The 27,503-nt window shown below is 40.6% G+C and overlaps 3 protein-coding genes across 17 annotated transcripts in view; 2 read left to right on the top strand and 1 right to left on the bottom strand.

The window, feature by feature from the left end:
- Positions 1-17,029, top strand: CCNC (cyclin C). 2 transcript variants are annotated; one of them, XM_083828338.1, is made up of 12 exons: positions 1-158; positions 678-784; positions 4,549-4,633; positions 4,871-4,940; positions 6,390-6,441; positions 9,204-9,259; positions 10,544-10,579; positions 11,754-11,845; positions 12,552-12,619; positions 12,944-13,023; positions 14,927-15,045; positions 15,712-17,029. In XM_083828338.1, exons 1-12 carry the CDS (start codon positions 127-129, stop codon positions 15,764-15,766), a joined length of 852 nt encoding a protein of 283 aa, XP_083684464.1. In that variant the 5' UTR covers positions 1-126; the 3' UTR covers positions 15,767-17,029. The 2 variants fall into 2 exon arrangements, with proteins under 2 accessions (XP_083684464.1, XP_083684465.1); XM_083828339.1 differs by having other exon boundaries at positions 56-158; positions 4,557-4,633.
- Positions 13,003-21,837, bottom strand: TSTD1 (thiosulfate sulfurtransferase like domain containing 1). Of its 6 annotated transcripts, none has more exons than XR_014581326.1 (6): positions 21,687-21,837; positions 21,407-21,577; positions 21,005-21,164; positions 17,568-17,614; positions 17,030-17,141; positions 13,003-13,143 (listed from the first exon to the last, which is right to left on the bottom strand). XR_014581326.1 is itself a non-coding variant. In XM_083828342.1 (5 exons), the coding sequence occupies exons 1-4, from the start codon at positions 21,772-21,774 to the stop codon at positions 17,605-17,607; spliced, it is 429 nt and encodes a 142-aa protein (XP_083684468.1). In that variant the 5' UTR covers positions 21,775-21,837; the 3' UTR covers positions 13,030-13,143; positions 17,568-17,604. The 6 variants fall into 6 exon arrangements, 3 of the variants coding, with proteins under 3 accessions (XP_083684468.1, XP_083684467.1, XP_083684466.1); XR_014581327.1 differs by lacking the exon at positions 13,003-13,143 and adding an exon at positions 14,467-14,619; XM_083828342.1 differs by lacking the exon at positions 17,030-17,141 and having other exon boundaries at positions 13,030-13,143.
- Positions 21,838-24,709: 2,872 nt separating this feature from the next.
- The window catches only part of USP45 (ubiquitin specific peptidase 45), a 54,842-nt gene continuing 52,048 nt past the window's right edge, over positions 24,710-27,503 (top strand). For all 9 annotated transcript variants that reach the window (XR_014581321.1, XR_014581322.1, XR_014581323.1 and 6 more), the window contains exon 1: positions 24,710-24,864. The gene's annotated coding sequence lies outside the window, so the exon portion shown is untranslated. The remainder of the gene's footprint in view (positions 24,865-27,503) is intronic.

Below are 27,503 nucleotides of genomic sequence, written 5' to 3'. Positions count from 1 at the left end.
CCGGCGGCGGCGGCGGCGACGGGCACGGGGCGGTGGCGGCGGCGGCCGCCTCCTTCCTGGGGCCGGCGGCGGTGGAGGCGGCGGGGCCGGGGCAGCGCGGGCCCGGGCGCCTCCCCACGGCTCCTCATGGCCGGCAACTTCTGGCAGAGCTCGCACTAGTGGGTGCCGCGGGTCGGGGGCGCCTCCTCCATTCATTGCCCGGACCGGGGCCGGGGGGGTGGCTTATGGGGCGCGTGGGGGCCCGGGGCATCCGTGGGGTGTGGTGTTTTTGTCCCTAGGGTGAGGTGTTTTTGTCCTGTGCGGTGTTTTTGTCGTTGTGGGCGCAGCCGGGGTTGGGCTGTGTCACCGTGTCTCGTAGCGAGCACCCTGAGGTTTAGTTGGGTGCCCAGGGGGCTGCTGGGGGGGGTGCTGCTAAGTATAGCCCCAGACCTTTGGGTAACCAACAGTTCTGCACAGTCAGCTTAATTTACTACAGGGAAAGGCTCATCTGCCCTTACTGGCCCCTGCCAGCGTGTTTTCAGGCATCTAACTCTGCAAACCCCGGTGAATGTTTGCTTGAGATGGTCCACGGCTTGCTTAAAGGCTGCTACCCCTTCAGCGCCGAGCCACAGTCAGTGCAGGAGAAGCTCGATGTAGTGTTCATAAAGAGTTACTGAAAGTGTTTTCCCTCCTTGTAGTTTACAATGGATTTTGGATAAACAAGATCTGTTGAAGGAACGCCAAAAAGACTTGAAATTTCTGACCGAAGAAGAATATTGGAAGCTACAGATATTTTTTACTAATGGTAAAATTGTTTTTATTTTTATTTCTGCCGTGTGTTTATATGTTATCTGCTATGTCTAAATGCATTTTTTTCATTTAGAGGGTGTCATTTTCTTTATTATTTTACATATACTTCCCCAGCACACTTTAACAAAGAGCTGGACTGTTGACAAAGCTGTTCAGTTAGTTGTACTAACTTACTTTTAAAAGAACTTGAAGACAAACTGGCTGCATATGTAATGTTTTAACCCATGGTAGAACAAATCATGGTACATTTTCTTATTTTGAAGAGGTTCTTACCAAAAACGTAGAAGGAAGAGAAGCAAGCAGAAACTGCTAAGCTAGCATATTAAAGGCTTAGCGACAAGCACTAATGCTCAAACTGTGCTCCTTGAGTTTTTGGTGGGTTCTGGGGTTGTGGTGAGTATTTTAGCTGATGTCTGCTGTCCTCTTAAACAGCACGGCCCGCAAGCTTGTTATCTGCGTTTAGTTATGTTCTTTGAAACTTGCACCACAGCCTGTGTCTTGCCTTGTGACCAGTTCCCAGCAGTGGGTGGCTCTCAGATTGCGCAATGTTGTCTACAGCCTGTTCTCCCAGAGAGCTGGGGCTTGTCTGTGAGGTTATCTAAGACTACCCTGCAAAGCATTTAAATGGATGGCTGCATTGGAGCATATCAGATTACACGGGCACTTACTCTTTCCTGTGCAATTGTTCAGTATTTAAAAAGAAAAGGTCTCCCGAAGAGAAGGATGTTGCAAAGTAGTAATTTGTTTGCAGGCAGCTATTTAAATATTTTACATAGCAGTCCTTTAAAGTAACGTTTATTTTTTCAGCTATCTGGTCAGACATGCTTGAGACAGAAAAGTTATGTGACTTTGTCAAGGCCACTGCAAGATCTTTTGTCTGTACTGGAATTGTAACTGTGAAAGATACTCATCGTAATGTCTCTCCTAGCTGTTTTAAATTGAGTATGCTGCAAATCTGATTGCTGTTGACATGCCTGTGTTACTGCTTATACAGGACCAGCAAGTCAAGCTAGCAATGATATATCTATTTGATAAGTTCCTGAAACTCCTTGAGGTTAAAACAAAGCATCATAGCTTCCTAATGCAAAAAGAAAAAGTAGGATGCTGATATTTCTAAAACTGTATTTCTGTGTAATTTTCACTAGTATTAATTACGAAACAGGCCTTTTTATGTTTCATTTTAGCATTTTTCTGGAGTAAACAAAGGTTTACAAAGTAGATAAGTTGGATTCAGTTTGTGGTTCTCAGGATCTTTTTCCTTGGCATTCCTTTCCCGTCCTGAAGGAAGAGTTCAAGACCTATGGTAGCTGGAGAATGGCTTTGCTGCTGTCTCCTCTGCACGTGTGTGAACACAGCAGACCCTGTAGGGGAGAGTGGTGCTGGACCAACACCTTTTCTGTGGCCATGAGAGGCACCTGCGTGGAGAAAACAGTCTGGAGCCGCTCAGTGTGGGCGGGAGCTCATACAGCGTTTGCTGTGTTGGAGCCCTCAATATGTGCCGTATCTCTTCACCTGCCTCTGAATCAGGGGCTCTGCTTTGGATATATAGAGCCTCTCCCATGTCCTACATTGTCTAGGTATGGCTGTGGGCCATGGCGTGACTTGTAGTGTTCAAGAATTCTGCCCCAGGTTGTTCTCCAAAGAAACTGGAAAGTTACCCGGAGAGAGGCAGTTTCTTGCTGCTTTCCCATTTGGAAATGATTGCTGTAGATTGGCAAGTGATTGTGCGGCCATTAAAACTGTAAAGAGGGAAAACTCTCATCTTCTAAAATAGTTCAGAAAAGAGAAATTAATGTTGACTTCTGTCTTTGGGTTACAGAGCTTTTAATCAAGTTTTTGGCTGAAAAGCATATTAATCGATTTCTCTTTTTGGTTTGGTGCAGAAGCTGTGAAGTTTGTGGCATAGGATACTCAAGACATTTGGATTTGGAACAACATTTTTTTACTTAAAAAAAAAAAAAACAAAAACAGCAACCTGAAACTACTTATTTTGTAAACATAAGGGAATAAATAACCCAATAGCTTCTTTAAAAATATTTCAAAAATGAATTGCGAGTATTGGAATTTTTCCCAGCGTATAAAAGCTTCCATTTCATTAAGTCTCTCTAGGCTTTTGTCCATTTTTTTCCCTAAACCTCACTTGATTTTTCTCTGACAGCAGATGGCCTATCTGCTCCTGAAAATCCCATGGGAGCGAGAAACATATTTGGAAAACTCTGTTTCGCTTGATATTTGGATTTTTCTGATGCCCTAGTATTAGGACAGCTTTTTAGCCCCATCATCAAATCAAAGAGAAAAATTCTTTCAAACCCCCCAAGATACACTGGTAGATATTTTAATGCTTGTGCAGACACTCTGTTCTGGACTTGACCTCTTTTCTGGCAGTGTTGCCTCTGAGTCCTACGGTTACTGGCAAGCTGGTCTCAATTTGGCATTCTTTATCTTTAGGAAAAGAGTGATATGACATAGAGAGGGACTTTACAAGGCTTTGAGTAATCATAGTGGGTGACAAATTAGTTACCTTTCTGTGTTTAAAAAAAACCCCAAACCCGATGTTGTCAGTGCTGGTCAGGATGATTTTCTCCTACGTTGATTTGTTTTCCAGCCAGCTTTGTGTTTGCATGTTTTTAAAATTTTCATTAAAAGGGAGTGTAGTGTGTACCGTGGCTATTTCCAAGGAGGAGGGGATGGGAAAGAAGCTGGACCTTTAGAAATTCTTGTATGCTTAAGTGGAGGCTAAGTATTTAGCAATTACTGGTAATAGAGTTGTTTGCTTTTCCCATTGATGGTTGCTGCCTTGGTATTGCTATATATACGCTTAAGTGTATATATACGCTTCTATTTTTATATATATAAAAGTGTGTATATGCAAACATATATAAAAGTGTGCATATATATATGAAGTATGTATACTTATAGTTAGGTGTATATTAAATGATCATTTTGGACATTCCAGACGAGGGAGGAAAATAAGAAGAGGGAGTCTTAACACAGCCAACCGAGCCTTGCTCAGAAAAATGGCTGTGAAGAAGTATAGGAAAAATAACAAGTAACAACCTTATGTTTCGCTCTGTCATTCTCTATATCCAACCCCTGCTCTTAATCCCAGCTTGATGCATCTAATTTGCTTGGCACCTTTCCTTTGCCTGGGAGGCCAAACAAGAGCTACCTGCACAGATGACACCAGGGTTGTTTCTTGGCCAACTGGCAGAGGACCACTGTGATGGAGCAGCTGACTGCATCCTCTGGTCTCCCACCCCCTCTCCCTGGACTAAATATGTCGTTTCTTTAACACCTGCTGCCTCTGCCAAATTTAATGACCATGTTTGTGCTGGCAGCTTTAGTTGTTTGAAAAAACACATCCATTTTGCATGGCCCAGAAAAGCCATAGAGTTAGATTTCAAGCATTTGGGTTTCTTTTGCTATAAAATGGAATACCCAAAATTTACCCTTTGAGATTTGTGTTGTCATCTTCCTAAAGGTCGTGCTCACTTTGTACGTGATGAAGTCAAGTAACCGTCCCCTCTTTTAAGGTGTCCGCAAGCCTCAAGATCCAGTAGTACTTCTTCACCTCCAGGTCTGTAGGTTTACAGCAATGTTTTCTCCTGGAGTGGTGTATCTGAACTGAAGGAGAAGGCTGTGCTGCTGCTCCTTAGAGTCCCCAGCACTAGTTGTGTTTTGAGATCCTTTGCTATTCGGTGTCAAATTGTTGTAAAAACTCAATTCAAGCTTCTGTTCATTTTATTTTATTTTTTTAAGTTATCCAGGCTTTAGGTGAACATCTTAAATTAAGACAACAAGTTATTGCCACTGCTACAGTCTACTTCAAGAGATTCTATGCCAGGTAGGACTGTTTATTATGATAGTACAAGAATAAAACATTTGTTAGGCACATTTTGGTAGCCCTTTAAAATTCTGTATTAAAAACAGTGCCACTGTTGTTTTCTGGATGGTGTAAAGCTTTTATGCTAATAAAAGTTAACTTAAGCTCTGCTTTTCAAAAGGAAGTGTGGTGCTCTTAATAGATTAATCGTTCTACGTGTGTGAAACAACATATTATAATTTTGTTATAACGTTTCAGATATTCCCTAAAAAGTATAGATCCAGTATTAATGGCTCCTACGTGTGTGTTTTTGGCATCCAAAGTAGAGGTATGAAGTATTACAATTTTTTAATGTAAAATTATGTGATGTATAAGAGTGAAAAAACATTTAGGACTTTTAAAATTTTTTTGTCATTCTTCATGCTGTGTGGGTTGAAACCTTTTTTTTTTTTTTTGTATGGATTTCTATAGCAGTTCAGGAACAGGAGACAGAAGGCCCCTTCAATCGTATTATTTAGTATTTGATCTTTCTCAATTTTGTCTGAATTACTAACACTGAAGGGCCTCTGAAGATTTGAAGTAGTATTTTAAATGTCTGCTTACGTATTTACGCGGACTATATCTTAAATCATTCAGTTTTGCTTGAGTGTCTCCTTTCTGGTGTGTTTTTCCTTATTTATGTTTACTCAAACTTTAAAAAAGAATTAGATTTTTTTTCCCTAATTGTCTTTTTAATTAAAAGCATGTTGTAGCTCATACGCTATCTTTGGGAAGGAACTGACTTGTTAGGATAGTGGTAAGAAGGCCTCGATCCTCCACCATTAGGAAGTCCACTTTAAAGGTGGCCAAAAGTTAGCATCAGCTAGACACTGTTCCTACTTTTCTGTAATGGAGGACATTTTTGGGGAGGTTGAGAAGTGTCTGTGTGATAGGACAAAAAAAAAAGATCAAGCCTATGATATGTTAGCATTCGTGAATTTCATGGGGGGAACTCAAATACCTAGAAGTAGTCCTACTGAACTGATGTTCATATGTGGTACTGCTGTCTATACAAATATTGTGATACCTTCCAGTGTTTGGAAGAGAGAAAGGAAAGGAGAAAGACAGAGAATATTGGAGAAAGTATTTTTTTTATCAGCCTGTTAATTAAGCCTTTAAGAAAGTGCAGTGCAGACATAACGTATATATAGAGATTTACCTTGTATTTTAGAACAAGTACTAGAAGATAAGTGTAGCCTTCCTTATGCTAAGGCTTCTGCAAATTTAAAGGGCAGCTGTAGAGGTAATGATTCTGCTGTGCACATCTCTGAAAGAAAGCTTTAAATGGATTTTTTTTGGCTTGCTGAGACCCTTTGTGGAGAAGCTAAGGTTTCATGGAAACATAATAAAAAAGGTAGAAAATGACAGGTTTATAAACATGATTTTCTCTTGAAGTGGGATGGGAAAAAAGGCACATGTTATTGAAGCTCCCTTGTCTATTTTATATGTAGGACGTTACCAAACTAATCTTCAGGTATTGTGGCTTAGTACCTTTTATAAATGTTTACTTTTCCTCATTCTTCATAACTCAAACAACAAAGTAATAAATGGAAAAAATCTCTTTAACTAGGATCATGTAATTTACTCTGTTAACCTTTAAAAAGAAAAAAGGGAAGAATGAGAAAGGGGTGGGGAAAAATGTAATACTGCATAAAGAAGGCCATTATTTTAATTTGATAACAATGTGAATAAGTGGTATTTCTGGTGGTTCACCTCATTTACCGTTCTTTTTCTTCAGGAGTTTGGTGTTGTTTCAAATACAAGGTTGATCTCTGCTGCTACTTCTGTATGTAAGTATTAGTGGTTTTCATTGTACTGTGTTTATTAAGTCATGGGTGGTTACATGTTGACTGCTAGGAGCCAATTAAAGCTATTTAGCATAAATAATTTCTGGTTTTAAATATGGAATCAGAAGGCTCCTTTATTAGTTTTGGTTGATTCTGGTTGGAGCTTGTGACAAGCATAAATAAAAACAAAATAATAAAATCTCCACCTGAGACCGTTAATAAGTAGTAAATTCGTTTCTGAACTGCTCAAAGATAGAATTGAAAACTTAGGTCTTTATTTGTGTGTTATAACGGGTATGTTTCCATGGAAATACCTGTTTGCAGAATTTTTACTAGGCTACACACCTTCTAACACTTTAAATCCTTTTTAACCATCATAAAATTAGTCTTTATACATGATACTTATTTCTAAATGTACATTTAAAAACCTAAATATTGTTCACAAAGTTAAAATGCAATAAAATCATACTGTAGTTACTTAATTTTCTGTCTTTCCCACCTGCCTTATATTTCCCAGTTCCTGTAACTTGCATCTCATCCATCAAGTTCTTGAAGTGATGGCTTTCTTAACTAGATGCAATAATTTGACCCAGAAGGTCCAGCTGCTCTCAGTAGGCTGTTTGTCACTATGCTCTTCAAAATGTAGGTCAGTGCTTTCAAAATCACTCTTAGCTGCTGAGGGGACAGGTGACTGGCTGCATCTGTAGCTTCCGCATGCATTAAGTGTATCAGTCCATGGGGCTGGCCGTATGACAATTCCACCACCAGGAACTGAAACACATCTTCAGTGCCAGCTTGACCAAGACCAGTACTGGATTTAGCAATGAAAGTGCTATTTTTACAGCGGAAGTGTCTCAAAGCACAAATCTGTGTGGCTGTTTCAGTACACGAATGCATTTTGGCAGTACAGATGCATTTTGGCAAATATGCAGCAGTTGATTTTGCTTTGACTTCTACTCTTGAGCCATGCTATTTCTGAAAATCCCAAGGCTTGGAATCCCACAGAAAATTACCCTCGTGGTTCTTCCTTCAGATGGAGAAAATCCCTGCATGCCCCAATGAGCGATCTGCATTTCATGGAAGTGGGGACAAAAAACGATGGGCTTTTTCCTAGCATTTGTGTGTCTTTTAGTCTACCTGGTCTCCTTATACCAGAGATGCTTTATCAGCACACATCCATTTTTTTTTGGAGGCCTCAGTACAAAAGGAGAAAAAAGATGAGATGTGACAAGTAAAAGGAAAATAGCAGTACAAACTGACTAGCATAGTAGTGGTTGGTTTGCTTTTTGTTAGGTAGATATGTTGGAATTGGTACCACAGGCTTCCTCTGTAAGGAAGATTCCTCAGATTGGTTTCTTGCAAATTCTTCAAAAGCTTTTCTCTCCATTTCCACAGCTGACTAAAAGGACAATTCCATATGGTTGTCTCCAGCGTGTTTTGTGGAAACAAATGTTTTGTATCCATACTTTCCCCTCAGTTTGGTGTTTACTATGCATTTCTTTAGTTTGCGTGCTTCTCAAGAAGACTGTCTTATGCATTCTTCTCTGTCTTGAAATAATTAAAATTTCCAACCAGCAGCCTAACCTTACTGTCCTACAGCAAATATTTTAGCAAAGTCCACCACAGGTCTAAATGTTGAAATGCTTTTTATCCAAGTGAATTGGATAATCTTTTTATCCAAGTGAGTTTTATATGGATTTTCCAGCAGTAGTATTAATTCATAATTGATTGTCTGCCATTAACATCCTGGAAGTGCACAGTACTGCAAATGTTTGATGTTACCTGTTTTTTTTTTTGGAGAACATTGACTTAAAATAGTTTTTACACGTTTCACTTGTAGAAATCTCAAATCCACATCTTCAAGTATATTTAAGTTTATTTTGCTCGGCAATCTAATTTCAGGTCACTCTTTTGCTGCTTAACATAATTCTTAATGGTGCACTGAATACCTGTTCTCCTTCTAAAATGCACAAAGATAATTAAGTATCTATATCAGGGATCATCGTAAACTAGAAATCTGAGGATATATTTGAATGTTCTCTTGAAGACAAGATCGTCTTGAATTGTATCATGTGCCTAAGTAGATACTTCTAAGTGGGAAAACCAAGGTAGAGAAACACCCTTGAAAAATCTCATAATCCAGTCCCTCAGACATATATTTGCACTGTGGTGAATTGACTTCTTGCTTTTAATTTGAGCCTTGTTTTTGCATATCCAACATTTTTACAAGTATGTGCGTACAGGATCTCTTGGCTGGGCTCCTTCCCACCCAGATTTCCCATCTTGCTTTCCTAAGTCTTCATTATATGGTTTAAAATCTTGCATGTTGAAGGATCAAGTCTATCTAAAAAATCCGTGAAAATTCCATGTGTGTTTAGTCTTGGAAGAGAGATTGGAGAGTGATCTCTAGATTGGAGTGACATCAGTAGGTAGGCAGCTACGTGAATGATACCTTGCAGGAAGTTAGGTACCCATACAGCTAGAGGCATTTAACCAGAAGATTTAATTGTGCCCAGAGCATTAGACAAGTGTCTGGCTGAGTACTTGGGGAAAAAAGTGGGTTTGGGGTGTATTTCTCTTGCCCTTTCAGGATCTTAAATCTGATAATTTAACTTTTCTCTTTTAAAACCAAACATTTTCGTGCTGCAAGCAGTTTTGCTGCCAGTTGGATTCAAAGGGCGCTGTGTAGATTAATTAGTAGAATGAGAAATTAGTAGAAGTATTAATTGCATCACTTTTAACATAATGGTTTCTTTTTACTGTAGTGAAAACTAGGTTTTCGTATGCCTTTCCGAAGGAGTTTCCTTATAGGATGAACCATGTAAGTATGCTCTACAAACTAGAACTTAATCAAGAAAAATTAAAAGGCAAGTAATTGTTAGGAGGAAATGCTATCCTTTCAATTTCTAGGAGGGAAATATTTTCACACTGATATGTCGGGTTGCTCATAATGTAACCAAAATTAATTATTAGAAAAGGTAATTTTGAAAGTACTAAGTCTTGTATAACCTCCTTTCCTTAAATTGGTGAAAGGAATGCTATAAAGAGAACCGAAGTGACTGAGTGACTAAAATACCAATTTTTATGCAGTATGATAATAAAAGAGATTTAACTTTTTTTAAATCATTTTGTTTACAAGTGCATTGCTTCAGGGAAGATAAATAGTCCGTGCACCTGGGATGCTTCCAAGCTTGCACATTCTGTTAGCCTACAGAAAGCAGTTTTATTTCTGCCTGTAAAATGTAATGGCTTTTGAAAAAGTTTTTATTTATTATTTAAAATTTAAATTTACTAGTGGTTTTCAAGGCATTCTCAATCTCAGTGTTAAAGAATTCTGTAGACTTTCTTGAAACCAGTATTGCTTTGTGTGTAGTATTTTGAAAGTAAATGCATCTATTTATTTGTGTTGACTATGACAAGTGCTACTTTTTTGTGATTTTGCTTTTCACCAAACTTAGAAAGCCAAATTATATATCAGAATACAAAATATTTGTAAAATAGCAGTGCAATTTTATCACAAGCACTTAAGATAAAGTCAAATGAAAATATATTTTGGAGTCCTTTTCCCGTAGCATAGTTGAGTCTTTATCTTGATATAACTAATATATCACTGCCTCTATGGAAAAGGAGAGTTTTTCTTAAATTGCTACAATTGTACAGAATATTTCATATGAAATTAAATATGAAAGTACATGAAAAGGTGATTTGGCATGTTAGTGGCATGCTGAAAAAGCTCTAATTCTAGGAAAGGATTTCTGTATTTCTTTTAAGTGCTTATAAACTGGGAACAATTTTCTGTTTGCTTCTTAAAACAGATCTCAGATGAGTACTGCCAGTAAAGCAGTCTTTGATAGTAATCTTGATCCAAATGGTTCAAATGCATTGCTATTATGACTGGGGTTCATTTATAATGGTGGTAAGGTAATGCCCGATAGTAGTTTGATTTTTGCTTGGTTTTGTAGTTTCCTATGAAATGCAGTCAGGAGTGTTGAAAATACAGGTGTTGAGAATTCCTGTGCATTCATGATGTTAAGATGGATGCTATTAATTCATTCTGCTGTCTGAAACATGCTACTGTTTAATTGTGATTTTTACTTCCTTGCAGATACTAGAATGTGAATTCTATCTCTTAGAATTAATGGTAGGTGAGGTCTTCTGTTTTTACTGCCATCTCAGTTTACTCTTTACGTATTTAAAATGTTTTGAATATTGTGCTATGGAATATGTATCGTGCTGTCGTCTTTTCTTTTTTTTCACACCAATTTTAGAATGATGTTCATGTAGATCTAACATGTACATTTTCAGCAGCATGCCATAATAACTGTGCTGTCATCTGGGCTGAGCGAGGACATTTTCAAGAGTTTGCATTGAAGTTTGCATTGCTCAACAGAAATAATGCAGATTGTGGGAGCAATGGGGACGGGGAGCGTGTGTATCTCTGTGTCCTAGTGTCTGGAGCACTACTGGGAAGAGTAAACCCTAAGCTCTTTTTCTTCACCTCTTTTTTTTAAAAGAGAGGTAACGGTACATTACAAAATTCTAAAACAGAGAGTAGGATGTTGGTGTCCTTACTTGCTCAGATGAATGACCAGTCAAGAACATAGAGTTGTATTCCTGCTGTGTTGAATGTCTACTGATTTTATAATCCCTTTTTAGATATCCTGCTTAGATTTAGTTTTTCATATCCCTGGTATACATGGCACTAGCTCTTGTGTTTTATATATTGGAGTTTCACCACAAGTAACTGCATTTACAAAAAGTTACATTTGGGGAATTAACTTATTTTCCCAATATGCTATGCAATATATAGTATCTGTAATAACTGTCTCTTAGTGTCCAGCTTTTCCCTGTAATATCCATGCAGTTGACTTCTTTCAGTGAGTTATTCCTTGTTGTATACATCAACTTGGGCCTGGAAAAGAAGGATTTCAGGGCCCTGGATTTTTTTTTTCCTCTTTCCAAACCAGTGTCAATTATTTTGGCATGCTTTCCATGTATGGCATTTAGTGACAGACTGTTTTCTGGCAGTGTTTTTTATTTCCAAGTGGGAATTACGGGTTTGTAAGCAAATGAGGTTTCACTGTGCTGCAGATGTGGCCTTCTGTGTCTCTTGGGGAAAAGACATTGACAGACTGGCAACCATGCTATATAATGGTATTCTAGAGAGAGCAGTGCCCTCATTATAGCAGGGTTAGGTGTCATAATGCTACTTCAAAAAATCAGTAATTGATTTGTGAATCAAATGTCTTTAATGTGAGCTGACAACATACTCTGCGTTGTAATCTTAACTTTTATCCCGTTGATATTTTTCCTAGGACTGCTGTTTGATAGTGTATCATCCATATAGACCTTTGCTCCAGTATGTGCAAGATATGGGCCAAGAAGACATGCTGCTACCTCTTGCATGGTAATGCAGACAGTGATTAATAATAGTGCCTCCTTTCAGCAAGAAAGCAAGTGTTGAACAGTTATGCTTCAGAGGTGGTTAAGCAATAACAGGCTTAATATTACAAAGAGTACCCTAGTTAACCTATGCAGGTATATGTTACTGGATTAAATTATTGTCCTTGTTGTCTCTTAACTCTCTCTAATGGTTTTAAATTGAAATGGTCTAGTTTTTATTATTAGACTAGCTCTAATAGCACAGGTTTTTATGCTATTGAATGATGACTATGAGTAGACAACTTTTCTTTCTGTTAACGTCTGCTTTTGGTAGAAGTAGTAAGTTGTTTCTTAACTAGGTTAAGCAGAACTCCTTAAATACTTTGTTTCTCAAATACAGATAGTCGATAAAAAATATTGCCTTTATGTTTGTCTTAACTCGCTTATTTGTGAAATGGGGACAGTTATTTTATGGTATAGGTGAACACCCTCTGCAGAATGATATTTGTGATGCTATAACATAGTGCTTCCAAATAAACTTCTGCTGTGACTACAAGGAAAACAATTAAAGTCTTTATTAGATTTTTACAAGGGGAGAGATCTCAGCTGCTCTATTTTGCCCTGCAGACTTACTGTTCCTGCAGTTCGGGAAACTGACAAAACATTTTAAAAATGACAACAGTTTATGAGTCTCATAGTCTAAAGGTGAATTTTTGCTCTGTTTTGCACAGGAGGATAGTGAATGACACATATAGAACTGATCTTTGTCTGCTGTACCCTCCTTTCATGATAGCTCTAGGTAAGTAACACAAGCAATATCCCTGTCTTGTTTAAATGGATGCCTTCTGTACGCTGTCTCATAACAAGTGTTCCTTAGAATGCCCTCATAAGCTTCTCCAGTCTGTGTTTCATATAGTAGTGACAGCGTAGTCTTGCCATATAGAAAGTCTTGAAGAAAAATTGGATAATTAATCCAGAGTTTTCTCTGTTGAAAACTGGATGAGGTTCTTTGCAGAGGAAATGAAGAACGCTGAACTCCATAGTGTTTTGCCTGACATATGATGTTTCTAAATGTGTTGAGAGTGGATTTTTGTTCAATATCCATGTCACCTGATCTTTGCAGCTTGCCTACATGTGGCCTGTGTTGTCCAGCAGAAGGATGCTAGGCAATGGTTTGCTGAGCTATCCGTGGATATGGAAAAGGTACTCTTCTTACCTCCTGCCACCTGTTACGGACTGACCAGATATGTTCGCAGTGGTTATAAACCAGTCTTGCATGTGTGTGATACTGACTTGAACTTCATTCAGCGATCACGTTACACACTGTTGAAATTAGGTAGGAGAGAAAAGAGGTTAGGTCATTCGGTTATCACCCTGCCCTGAAAGTCAAGACTGAAACGCTGCATAATGACAAAGTGCTGCTGGTGGTGCCATTTTTCAGACTGAAATATAAAACCAATATCCCATGCATTTTTTTTGCCAGAAAAAAAAAATCCTGGTTTTTATCATTCAACCTTGAATGATACTCTAATTTTAAAATTCTAATACAGGTAATTTTCCCATTCACCTTTCAGTATCTTGCCTACATGTTGTTCTTATTTGCTCCCTGTCAATATATGTATAAAACATTCTTGACACTTGCAGGATGACAAGGACTATGACTTTAGTCAATGTTAAACGAGGGCATGCCAAGATTATTCAAATGATTTTCCTACTATTGCAAATTTCATGTCAAATAATCCACTTCATAAATTTATCAGACTTTAAGGTGCAGTTGTTCTGATACCAATAATATTCTTCAACTTAACTAGTTCCTTTTGTCTTTGGTTGACTTCCTGAGTGCATTCATCCCTCTGTAACCTTTGTTTAGCTCAGGCAAGCAAGCTATACTCATACTCATTCCCCTTATCACACCGTGTCATTCTGCACATCTTTTTCAGTCTGAGTTTACCGTTTTTGAACCTGAGTGTCCAAAATGGAATAGAGTATTTCAGATAAGACTTACTATTGCCTTCTGTGCCCTCAGTTATTACACTTTATGCCACTGATGATATCCTGGAATTGTATTTGTATTCCAGAATGCGTCTTCAAATTTAAGCAGTGTGGATGCTATGCTGAATCAAGATCTCTGAATTACACTGTCATGCATGCAAAAGCAGAGTGATAATAGATTGGCAGCACAGGAGAAACTACCTATATTTGACAGATAAGGTTACCATAAGCTTGATATTAAACATGTTTGAATGTTTAAATGTCCCTGTTCTCATACCAATGAAATTTTTTTTTTTTTTTTAACATTAACACACTGGGGACCTCTTAGCTAACTGTAACTTTTGTTTCAAGGATAGATAGTGATCTAGCATTTAATCAAACTCCATGAATTAGGAAAAAGAAAGCCTACTTTATTAATTCAGTGAATGGTGAAACAAGTCATGAACCAAATATTGTCCACCTTTTGTGTAGAATATTGCATTAGAAATTTAGTAGGAAATTAATATAGCTGAGGTGCAGTAGATAGAAAGCTTCCACACTGGTAGAGAATATTTGTGTGTCTGGAAACAGAATATGAAAATTCAGTGATTCTTATTTTAAAGAATTTAGATACTTCTTGGCTCTATTTTTGGAAGTAAGGGACTTAGACTAGTGTTTGTTTTTTATTTATTTATTTATTATTTACACTGTGTCTCTGATGCATATTGAATGCTGATGGTCATTAGATACTTAATTGGTAATCTGTGCTTATCTAGCTGTAGTCGTGCTGCCAGGTGTCTGTATTTTCCCGGTGGCATGAAGTATAAGCTGTGGCAGTAGAAACAAATAAATAAAAAAAACTTTCAGCTCTTGGGACAGGAGAAGTGGTCAATACAGTGGGAGGGAGGGAGTGAAAGCATTGAGGCTTCCATTCACAATTAAACCAAAAACTATTTACAGAAATGGGTGATTACCAGACTGGGTTATACGTGAGATGGGCCTGTTTCTGATATGAAATTGGCGTTTCTTAATTTAAGTCTGGGGCATAGTTAATTAACTGCACACTTAAACTGACTGTGATAAATACAACGTCGCTATTGTGTCTGACCTTAAAATCTATTTTCTTTCAAATCAGATTTTAGAAATAATCAGGGTTATTCTGAAACTGTATGAGCAGTGGAAGAACTTCGATGAGAGGAAAGAGATGGCTTCTATTCTTAGTAAAATGCCTAAACCAAAACCACCTCCGAACAGGTACTGTACTTCCATATACTGTACTTAATGTACCTTTCATACGGAAAAATCTGGACTACTGTCTTAAGCATGCCTAAATGTTTAATTTGAGGTATAGTGTATGCTTTTACAACGCAGCCCTTTCTGTTATAAGTACACAGTCTGATTGTTCAAGAGCTAGTGAGAAGCAGAATGTTTGCTGTTTTATGGAAAGCGTTAATGTAATTGCAGTGTGATCAATACAGCTTAGCAAATGAAAGAAACACCATTGTGAGGCCCCGTGGAGGGGCCTGATTCTTTGGAACAGCGCCTGTTTGCTGTCAGAGTTAATTACTGTGATTAAATATTGCTATTAGGAATCTGCACGTGCAAATTCCTATGCATGAGCTTATGTAATACGAACTATGAAATGTTGATTTCAGAAGTAAATTCAGTGTATTTGAACAGTAATTTCAATATGTTCCGATGCAGCTATGTGCTGAAATTATTTATGCATGCTTAGAATAATCTTTGCATTTTTAGTGAGGCTGCACAGAATATCTTAATCTATTTGCATATATCTTTATATATTTTCCTTCAGAAGGCTTTTACTGCTTCCAGAATGCTGCTTTTTTTCATTTGAAAAAGGCAAAAATGCAGTATGATATTTCTTTTTTGAAGACTTTTTTCTTTTTTTCTTCCTAACAGTGAAGGAGAACAGGGTCCAAATGGTAGCCAGAACTCTAGTTACAGCCAATCTTAAGACATTCCAAAGAATTTCTTTATGGACCACTTTGACTCGAGACATCCTGGGATCTTTCCTGTGTTCATGAAATGGACGGAAGGTTTTAGTAACATCTTTGACAAAGAACTTGAAGAGTAAATAGCTTGTTTGTGTCAAGCATTTTGAAAGCTTTTTCTTTAAAACTGTATCATTTTCTCTGACGCTGGAGTAAACGTACTAAGATTTCTCAGTGTAAGGAATCAAATTTTAAACCAAGCTGCAAAAGATTAACACTATCCACTCAAATAGTTCATTACTGGTTTTGTTTGAGAAAATTGTAGCTTGCCTTTAAAGTGAACTTTTTTTAAAGAGGCAGTAACCTTGAAACCTAAGTGTAACTATTTTAATGACCTGTGTTGTCTTCATTTTGTTGGTGACTGAAGGAAGATAGTGCACTGTATGTTAAACCTATCCATTACCTAGAGTTTTGTTGATTTTTTTTTAATTTTTTTTAAATGAATCTGGATTCTGTAACCAGTGAAACAGCAGTCCTTCAGAAACAAAGCCTGGAAGAGTCTGCAGAGAATGTTGTTAGAATTCTAATGAAAACTGCAGAAAAGAAATTCAGTTCCTTTTTGGGGTTAGAAAAATGCTTGTTTTATTCAGTAGATATGTCTGGATGTTTTTGCCTTGAAGCCTAGTAGCCCAGCGTACCAGAAAAGTGCAATATGTATAGTGATTCTGCAGTTTTCTTAAACATTTCAAGTGTTAGGAATTAAAAAACAAAAACCACCAACATACTTTGATTATTTTTTTTGCAAGTAAACGTACTGTATAGTACAATTGGAGTATTTTACAAACAAATACAAATCTGGGTATGATTGCTATTTTTTATTGTGGATTTTTTTTTTTGTACAAAAGATATACACTGTTAGTCTGCCTTCACTGTTAGTGTGAATTTACGTGGCTCATTATAGAGGTTATTTAAGAGGATCAAGCTTTTGGTGAACTTCATACTGGCTAATTTTAATTGTGATTTTTAGGAGCAACTCTTTAGAATAACTGAAATGGGATTCCTTGGTTAACTGTGTGCTGGAGAAAATGAGATTCTTTCAAACAGAAGGCCATATCCTGTGTTCCTTACTCAGGCAGATATCCCACTGAAGTCAGGAATTGGCCTACATCAAATGTAACGATTTTTAGGTAACTTTGTTTCTAAATAATTTCTGTACAACTTCGTTTTGAATGAGAATGCCGACTTGCCCAAGTATAAAAATTGAACAATAAAATGAAGTGAAGTACCATTGTCGTCCAGCTTCTCTTTCCCTGAAGCAACACATTTCACTGGTTTAAAATATTGGGAGTTCCTGAAAACCCTTGCTCTGTGACGTGTCATGGTTCAAAAAACAGATCCCTTAAAACAAAACAAACAAAAAACAACATACAGATCCTGGTTTTGTAGATAATGTCCTTCTGTAATTGGCTGGTCATTCACAGATTTATAACTTAAGTGTATTTGTATGTTTACTGTGATGTTGAAGGAAATCTGTTAAAAGGTGATGCTAACGTGAACAAATTTAATTTCCCCCCATTTAGACATACCCATCACACAGAAACGTGACTGGCTTAAATTTTTAAACCCAGTCAGTGACAGCTTCATAGGGTAACTAGATAAAGAACACACAAACTTCTCTAGGCAAAAAGCATCTATGCTTGGGCTTGAGTTTGTAAGACAGAACCACTCTTCAAAAGATCCAAATCTACCAACACACGCAAAGCCTGAAGGAACTATCAAGCACTCTCACTTTAAATGAGAATAACCTGGGCATGGTATTACTACCTGCTTATCCTGTTTTATCCTTTTCCTCAGATGTTTGTTACTGGTTGCTGCAAAACAGAAAACAAAATGAGACGACATGGTGTGACCCAATATAACCATTGTTAATGTTTTGTTGACAGTGTACTTTCAGATGTTTCCAACAAACCCAGCTGTAGTAACAAAAAGAAGCGTTGGCCATCTATGACTGAATCACGATTAAGTGTAGTTGATTAGATCTCCCTGCTTTGTTCGTCTGTATGCTGAAGTTTGGTGGTGTGGTCAATACAGCTAGGCACGATTAATTACACATTTTGCTTAATGTTTTCAGTGTATCTCAAATTTTCCATACAACCTGACCTTAATGATTTAAATCAAAAGGCAGCATTAGCCCTGGTGAGGCCTGGCAAGACTCCGCCAACAGTGGGCTTCAGTTGCATCTTTGATTATGTGCCCACAGCACTGTGAAATTGATAGTCTAGGTCATGTTGAACAGGCAAAATTAAAAGATTGTAGGATTTGGCCAAAGCCAACAAATGTGGTGGCATCTGTTACTCCTCCCAATCCTATCTGAAAAAGATGTTTTAGAGTAAGATACCAAGAATTGCAGGGTAATTGACTGCAACAAAGTAACACCCACGCATCCTGACATTTTAGTTTCATCTTACTTCCATTATTTATCAGTTAAACTAAACCAGTATTTTGGAAATAAGACTTAATTCTGGTTCTTTACATAAGCTTTTTTTTTTTTTAATGGATTGGAAATAAGATATTGCAGAAAACCAATGATACTTTGAAGAAAAATGCATTACTCACTATTATGACAGCTTTGCTACTGGGTTTCTAATTATTAGAAAAGACGAGAAAACAACCCTCCCTGTAAGATAGTCAGGGCAGCACAGTTAATGATTGGCTGTACCATGTACAGGTGCTCTCTAGAAACAAGTTGCGTAATTTATTGGAAATCAAATTCTAACAACTAGTTACTTTCTCTTGCCTGTTACCTAAGCTTGGTGGGGTATATTTTTTTATGTCCCTTGCTGTCCATGCAGACTGCACTGTCAGAATAAAACAACTCTAAGATAAATGAATGTTGCAATACAGATGAGAACAGAATCAGAAATGTTAATTCCTTTTTCAAGACATCCTGCCTAGTCCTGGATTTCTGTGCTAGGAGCTAAGTTTTCTAGAGGCCAGAGCAATTTAGCTTTGCCAGCTCTTTTGAACTGCTAACAGCGTTAAAAAAAATCCTTAGAATTATGACTATGCAAATTTATAGGTGTGGAGGGGGTGGGTTTGTTTTTTTTTTCATGTTTAAGACATACAAATTAATGTACACAGAAGGAAGGGAGTTAAGTAACTTCCTTGGACACCTCAGGTGTTCCAGCCTAAGATGACTACATCTTCATAATAATAACTTCAAATATAGGCAAGTTCTCACTTGATGCTGAGCTACTGAGGGAACTGAGCAAGTTGACTGAATGCTACTGCATCTTGTGCACAGCAGCAGACCAGTGTATATAAAGGGATATCCTTTTAAAATAGGAAATCACACATCTTGAACAGCAAGCATTCTAACAGCAGGGCAGTTTCTCTTTGTATTTTGTGACCGGTATTGGAGTTTTGGCCTTGCAATCACATAGTACAAACCTAAAACTTTGCTACTCTATTTATAGCCTTGATAACATCAAATATTTTAACATTATAAATATACATGAAGAGTAATAAATCTGTGCTTAGGACAGTTACCCCAATTCCATTAGAATAGTTAAACTACAGTCATTCTAAACAAACTGTCCAACACAGTTATTTGGAAAGGATAACTTTATGTGTACTATCTTCATTAGTTTAAACAGTCATAAAGCAGATCATACAAAATTCTTTTCACATACTTCTAGCATCATCATAGCACAAAATAAAAATCAAATTTAACATCTGTTCATGTCATAGTCCTTAAATATAATTTTAATCATGCCATTATGTGCATTACTATTTAAAGGTAAATGCCCATTTACACAAGAAAACAGAAGAGGACTGTATTCTGAAAGTGGAATGCAGTAGTTTAAATGTTAAAATCTACAAAGCATTCTGAAGGTAGGGCAGGGATGGAGGCAGTTATCTTCACTTTTTCTCTGGAAGTTCACGTTTTGCCCATTCCTCAAAGCCACCAGGATAGTGCTGAACTCTGAAAGTTCGCAGAAGATAGAATGTTACTGAAGACTCTTCCTCATAAAGGTATGTAAAAGGACACGAAAAAGAAAAAATAGAGAAAAAAGCATACAGAAATTCTCTGAAATGAAATACACTAGTACACTGTGCAAGCAGCCAGACAAGAGTACAAGGAACGTCAAACACTGTCTGCGTCCAAGTAGTGTATTCTGTAACCCATTTCTTCCAAATGACACAATGCTGGAGATCAAATACCAAGCAAGTAGTAACAGCTAGAAACAGTTTGCTGCCTTTTTTTCAAGAAAAAAAAAAAAAGGAAACACCTTAATGCAGTGGGAGATTTGCATGACATTATGCCCAATACTTCAGATGTTATGAAGGTCTTTAATTCCTTGCACACTTACATGCTACATAGGCCTGACATAAGCCTGTGAAAAAACAGCCTTGAAAAAACAAAAACCCACCATATGAAAAACAGGTGATAAAGGATATTTTGCACATATTTAAAACAATGTATTTATAAAACAAGGGCATAGTCCCCTACTTTTGACTACAATCAGCAGGGATATTCCAATTCTTGATTTGCAAATTAGTAAAAACCTATTTTTGAAATTCTACCCATAGTCTTCAATTCAGCAAAGCACCTTCAGTCATGGGCATAACAATTCTACCAACCCAATGCTGCTCTTGCTTTCACGCTATCAATCTCGTTGTCTTTTTAGCTAGTCCCTTCACTATTTTATACCTGGCAAACAATGCACTGCTTTACTGAAAGCAAATGCGTATTTTGTCTTTGGTGAACTCTACAGGTGAAACTGCAATTCTACACACAGTGTGGTTTCATAAACTATTTAATATAATTTAAGATTCTACTTCTACAAAAATGAGCCTCTTCTACCTTTCCAATCATCATCCTGCCCGTCAGAACTAGCGTTTATGAAGCTGTACAAGCACCATCTCGGCAAGGGAGACATAAGAGGTTGAAGAACCCTTCAGCATCAGTGTGGTCTTGCAGCATATGGCATCACCTGCAGCATATAAGCAGAGTTGCTGTGTGGTCGCTTTACAGGACATCTCACTTTCCCGTAACACCAGACTGCATCTTTCAAGGTTCAGTGGAGACATAAGGAGGTACTATTTATAAGTTGTCTAACTCTAATATTAATCTCTTTGTTCATATTCCACATTAAAGTTTTTATCCATACCCGTAAGAAGCTCAGAGAGAGTTGTAGTTTACTTACTGGGGGAACTCGTATTGATTCCGCCCTTACACAAGGAAGCCATATGCTTACCTGCTGAAACCCAAGGACGTGGCAAAATTCAGTGCTTGTTTGCTTCTTGATCCTGCAAAGCAGGAGAAAACTACATGGTCTGACTTGGCAGGCATCTTTTGATTGTATTGCTCCCTGAAATCCGTTGGGTTCATTTGCAGAGCTTCCACTAATTCGTTCACTGCGAAATAAAAAAAAATAAATAAATAAAGTCACGTATTCTCTACCCACAAATAAGCTTACATTTTAAGGTTTCAAATTCCTCTGGGAAGAAAAAAGAAAAAAAAAAAGTTTAGTCTCCCAGGGTATTAGACACCGTTTAGCACAGCTTCTCCTTGCATGTCATCACCACTTGTCCACAGACCGGGCCACCAACCGGACAAAAAGAGCAAACGCGCCTACAGAGCATCACGAATAGCTTACGCGGTATGTTGATGGAGGCCGGGATCTTCCCGTATCTGTCAACCTCCCACCTCTCCCGCACATCTATGTGGACGACGCTGGATTTTTTCAACTCTTTGAGCTCCTCGTAGGAAACGCCGCGCTCCCCCTGGGAGCAGAGGCTGCGGGAGGTGCCGCCGACCGCCCTGGGCTCTGCAAGAGAGGCGCAGCCCGTGAGCCCCGCGCTCCCTCCCTCCCCCAAGGCAGGCCACCGCCGGTAACAAAGCTCCCCCGGGATCCCCCCGGGGTCCCCCCGCCTCACCGGGCGCCGCCCGCCGCCCCCAGCGGCTGCCGCCGGCCGCCCGGAGGGCCCGCACCGCCCGGTGCCCGCACCAGCCGCCGGCCGCCATCCGCCCGCCCCCCGCACGCAAAATGGCGGCGGCCCGGCCCTGCCCCGCCTCGGGGCGCCCTGCCCAGGGGAACCGCGCCGTGCCCGGCCGAGCCCTGTCAGCACCGGCTGTGGGAGCTCGTCCCCAGCTCCAAGGGCTCCGTGGGGGATACGCCGCCCCGAAAAAAGGGCGTTTCGACGTGCTTTCAGCTCACTCGACGTGCTTTCAGCCTGTACGTACAGTGTGCTTGCTACGTACTGGTGATGCCAGTCTAAAAGCGACCATGCTGATCCTCTCCTGTCATAACTACATTTTGAGGACTCCGTCGTTGGATGTTCACTAATGAGAGTTTTCTTTCTCAAAAGGAGAACAAAAATATTTCTCCATGCCGGAAAGTGTGACAAATCGAAGCTGGCACGTATAGCTGGTTCACTAGCTGCCCTTCTGCCAGCCTCTCCATATGGCCTCCACGACAGACATTTGCAAACTGTCTCTTTGAAGCAGTATATCTATATATGAGTCGAAGTTTTATGTGTTTTCCGTTTGTAACAAGATAGGGGTAGATAGAATACCCCCTCTTCTGAGTTATCTTTTACTACATATTTTACCTGTTGTAAAATAATGACCAAAGCTTCTCTCCATTTACAGCATGTGTTGCTATGAGGAACTTAAACGTGAGCTGTGGTGTGTCACAATGCTTTTCACATGAAATGCATATTCATATAGGGTCCTATTTTTATAAATTAATTTATGGCTTTAATTTGACCCTGGTTCACACGCACATACACACAGAGAACACACTAGCTTGCTTGCAAAAATAGGAACAATTCACAAGGCATCTTTTGCAAGATTTGGTTAAGTCAGTAGTAGCACATTAGTTAATTAGTTAATTAGTAGCACTTTAGTTAAGTCAGTAGTAGCACATTCTATTCTCCTCTCACCTATGGGGTATTGCCATTTAGCCTCTTCTCAGCCTCTTCTCAGCAGCTTTCTTCATTTCACCTTTTGGGACTATCTCAATGTCTGTACAGACTCCCACACTCATCCTTGGTGGCTTCATTTGCCAGCTGACTGTTTAGTCACATTTACCCTTGCATGTTCTGTATCATCATCTTCTCATATAACTTGAAGACACCATCAATCAAAGGTAAGGTTCACAGACCTAGCCTTTCACCAAGTGTCACTTCCTTTCTGATTTTTCTATTACTATACTTTCTTCTGACTATCATCTATCATTTTTTCCAACCAAACTGTCAGCCTTCCCATACACTGGCAGTTCTCTTTCCCACAGCATCCTTCACCATACTTTACATATCCCAGTTTTCCCAACATGTTGGAAGTCTGTGCATAAAGACTTGAGTGAGAATGTCCTCACTCTGCACAGGATTCAGTCCATTTCTTTGGGGAAACTTCCTCATCTTTTCCACCTCCTCTGCTTGCCTTCCCTCTCTGCCACTGTCCTGATATTCTTCTACCTGCTCCAGATATTCTCTTGCACTCAGTAAATATATTCCCCTTTACATCACACACTGTTGCTCTGTGTTCAGCTTCCCTTCCTTCTTTCTTTAACCTTTTAATTTTTTTATTGCTCTTGCAGTGCAAGAAGTCTTTAACCTGTCCCATGAAGACGAGGAAGAACCTCCTGGATCCAATTTGTTTCCCAGTTATTGCTCCATATTCTTCCCCCTTTTCACATTCGATGAACGTGGTGTTCACAATTAAGGCCTGGTGCTCATCTGTTACATGCCCTGCAGTCTGCCTTCTGATCCTTGTGCTCAGTGGTCACCGCTGTCATCACAGTGCCTAAAGAATTCCTCCTACCGAAATCAAACCCTGCTTGGTCTGTCAACCTCTTTCAACAATACTGTTCTTGCTAACTTGTCTTTGCTTGGGCCCATGGCTTCCATGTGGTTCCCTAACCATTCCTAGTCTGTTTGTTGGTAGATCCACTACAGGTTCTCCATCCTTGTTTTCTGGGGAGTCCCACAGTAATGCTCCCCTTCCCCCCCTTTTTTTCTACTCCATGCCATGCTCTAGGTGGCCCTGTGAGAAACTAAGTTGTGTTTTTGCAGTAGAGAACTAATTTTCTATATTCAAAGGTAGATGTGTAGTCATAACAAGGAGAAATGCCAAGTAGATAAGTGGACAGTAGAAGGCCTCAGTGTTCCAAAATAAGGCAGAAGCTTGAGAAAAAGAGGATGAGCAGTGTGAGAACAGTAAAACAAAGATCACAAGTTCTCAAAACATAAGAAAAAAAAAAAATGAAAAAGAAGAAATTAAAGGGTTGAAGAAAAAAAATTGTACATATATGGTATAGAAGAGCGTCGAGTAGCTTGTGAACCTGTAGTACTCAGCCAATGAGGAAACAGGGGAGGTGATCAGGTGTCGGGTATAGGGAATAAAAGGTTATGATTTGTTTACTAAAATGCGCTCCCAATTGGCAGGATGCCCGCCATTGCAATCGCGAATAAAATAGCTTCACAGAAGATCCCGTCTGAAGAAAATTGAGATATTTCTCACAGCCCTGCTTGGGCAGGGGGGTCGGACTAGATGATCTCAGGAGGCCCCTTCCAGCCTCAGCCACTCTGCGATTCTGTGATAACGGTATTCTGATAAAACGAAACTCCAGGTCGTTACTTCAGACTCGCCTCCTGTCCAAATAAAGGTGCCCCCCGTGATGCCCGGACACGTTCTGGGGTTTAGCCTGAAGACCCCGTGCGCTGCACACCCGTAGCTCAGCCTGGGATGTGCTCTCACTCTCACCTCCCCCTGGAGCTCGCCTGAGGCGCACCGTCCGGGGACGACCCTCGGTGCCCCTGTAACACCCCCATCCCCGGCCGCCGGAGGCAGCTCCTTCTTCCCCCACACCCCCGCACAAGCCTCCCCATAGCGCTGCGTGCCCCGGGCCCGCTTCCCCCCGGTTCTCCCTTCCCTGCCTCCCTCCCCTCCCGCCGCCCCGGCCCGGCCCCCTGGTCCCGGGCGAGGCCGGGGGCGGGCCGCGCCGGGCGGAGCGGAGCGGCGGGGAGCGGAGCGGCGGGGCCCTGGCTGCGGCCCAGCTTCCTCCGCCGCTTCCTGCCGCCGCTCCCTGCCTGCGCGCCCCGCCGCCGCTCCGTGAGTGCGGGCCGAGCGCGGGGGGGACGCCGCGGTCGGTCTGGGGCCGGGGCCGGGGCCGGGGCCGGGGCCGGGGCCGGCTCCGCTGCGGAGCTCGGGGCTTGGAGCCCGGCAGCGCACGGCCGGGCCGGGAGGGCCGAGGCGCCGCGACATGGCGGCGGCAGCAGCGCGGCCTGCGGAGCCGCCCGGGGACGGACGGGGGACGGGGGGGAGGTCGGGGACCGGCGGCGAGCCGCGGGGGCCGAGCAGCCGGTGCCGTGCGTGTAGGGTGAGGCTCCCCCGAGCGTCCCGGTGAGGGCTGGGACGGGACCGGTGGCCCCGCAGCTGGCCGGGCTCGGCCATACGCTGCCTTCGCCTTGCGTTAGCAGGCACGCGTTGAGGTGGCTGTGCCGTCCCGTGTCACCGGGCTGGCATGCCGGGTCCCGACAGCGCAGCAGATGCCAGCCCGGTGCCGCCTGCTCCCTCCGAGCCTTCAGCAGCGTGTGCCGGCGGTCGGAGCGCAGGGACGGCTCCCTGGTAATCCGGGTTGGCTTCCCAGGCAGCGAAAGCTAGCGTGGAGCTGGTGGCGATGCCCCTCGTTCGTCAGAAATACGGTGCTATGGACCCACAGCAGCAGCTCTGCACGCTGTGCTTGAGCTCGTGCTTCGGTTTGTGATGCGTGGATTTTTGTAGGGCTTCAGTCTCCGGCTGTCTGTATGCTTTTAGGAGTTCATCCTGCTCTTGCTGTAGATCCACTGCTGCTATTCGCACAATTAAACAGGATATGTGTGTGGCTGCCTGTTAAACACAGAAGTATGAAAATGTCAGGAAAGCAGAAGCGGATGGCAGTGACTTCAAGTGTCTTGCTGCATGATGTCTTTGGCTACAGGTGTCTCCGAATTCCATTAAACAGTCCTTTTATACAGGAAGACTCATGTTTTAAAGGGTTCCTTCCCGTCTCATTTTCACGCGTTTTAGATGGAGGTATAGTAGCGGCTCACACATGTTCCAGGTTGATAGCAATTTTACAAGGCATATCCTACTCTGCAGCTTACTACAGTTGTAAATATTTTGTCAGATTTCTTCATGAAATATTGAAGAACTGGTATTCTGTAGTTTTGTTTCCGCCAACTTCACAGAAATACAGCTGGCGTCTCCCAGGTTCTGCTGTGAACATCAATCGTAGATCAAGGACGAGTTGTTCTACTTTAGACATGTCATCAAAACAAACTGTGGCAATTTGTACCTAGGAAGATGATAGAATGAATTTTTTTGCTCTTGGCGGCAAGACTTTGACTTTCAAAAAGCCCAGGCTAATTTTTCGTAGTCCTTTGTTTTTATCTGTTTTACCACCATTAATTAGTTAACTCCTGCAGCTTCCAAAGTAGATGGAAGGCTTTGCATAGTCTTCGTCTTCCTGGGATCTGCTCCGACTCAGCCCTGTAGGCGGGGGACTGCATAAGTCTCTGGTGCTGAGTCTCTCAGCTTAAGTATTATCTTGGGTGGGCTTCAGTCTGCTATCTCATGCAGTATGCCACAACCATAGTTCATTTTCGTTACTTGCTATTACTTGACTTAAGAAATAAATAAATTGGACTTTACAATGTCTTTCCAGTTCATCCTTTGCTGGTACTGCCTTGTGTTTTCCCTTATGACACCTTGAAAGACTCTTTTCCCAGTTTTTGTCCTATGGCTATCCTGCCAGGACGCTGAGAGTTCAGCCTATTCTCCAGCTGTTTTGGTTGTTATTCCCTCAATTTTTCTGTGGTGACGGCACTCTTTGCATCATCGTTCATACCATGTGACTGCTTAGTCTGTCAGCCGACTGCCTTTTCACATACAAAGTTTTCATTTGCAGGCCAACATCATTACTTACAAGCTATGGCTCTCTTTATGGTATTTATTTCACTTTTTCAGGGATATCTGTGAATGTGTGGGAAAATCCATGTTACACCATGAACACGTCAGCCCATATGTTTTTCCCTCTTGGCGTGTTCATGTTTTTGACAATATGTTTAAAGTAGGATAGAGAGCATAAGCTAAAGTTGGATTTGCTTTATGAGTTGGATATTGAGAGGAATCCCTGAATTTTTCCGTAAGACACTAACAAAACCTTTGCTATAAAGTGCCAGCAAAAATATGTCATCAAAGAACTACTCCTTTATCCACTCAATCCTTGTGTTTACTTTAGTCGTAAAGCCGGCTAAGGGCTCTTTCTGTTCCTGTTTCTGGACACATCTGGTTTCTGTTCATCATTAGAAGTAGTTTTTGTGTGGCGAGTGGGTTGCAGTAGCAAATACAAAGAGGATTGTGTAGGATGCAGACATGAACATTAACAGACCGTGCGTAGCATGGACAGATGAATAAAGAATGATTAATAAAAGTACATAATGCTATGGGATGTTTAATCTCACTTGGAAAGTTGTATCCAGACGGCTCCGTCTCACTTCTCGTGCGAAAAGTACGTGAGTGTCTCACCCTTTTAGGGCTGCAATACGATGTCAGGCCTGGCGTTTGAGCTCTAGTGATGGTGTAGGATGTGTGATGTGCCTTTGGGCTGGGAAATCTTGGAGATGACACTTTGAGAATTTCAGATGACATTTTCCAGGGGAAGAAGTGTGGCTGCCACTACCAGTCAGGAGTTCTGGTCCTTTTACTGC

This window comes from Anser anser (genome assembly GCF_964211835.1).
Source record: "Anser anser genome assembly, chromosome: 3".
Taxonomy (NCBI): Eukaryota; Metazoa; Chordata; class Aves; order Anseriformes; family Anatidae; genus Anser; species Anser anser.
The sequence above is the reverse complement of the archived record's forward strand: the minus strand, read 5'-3'. Positions and strand labels throughout refer to the sequence as shown.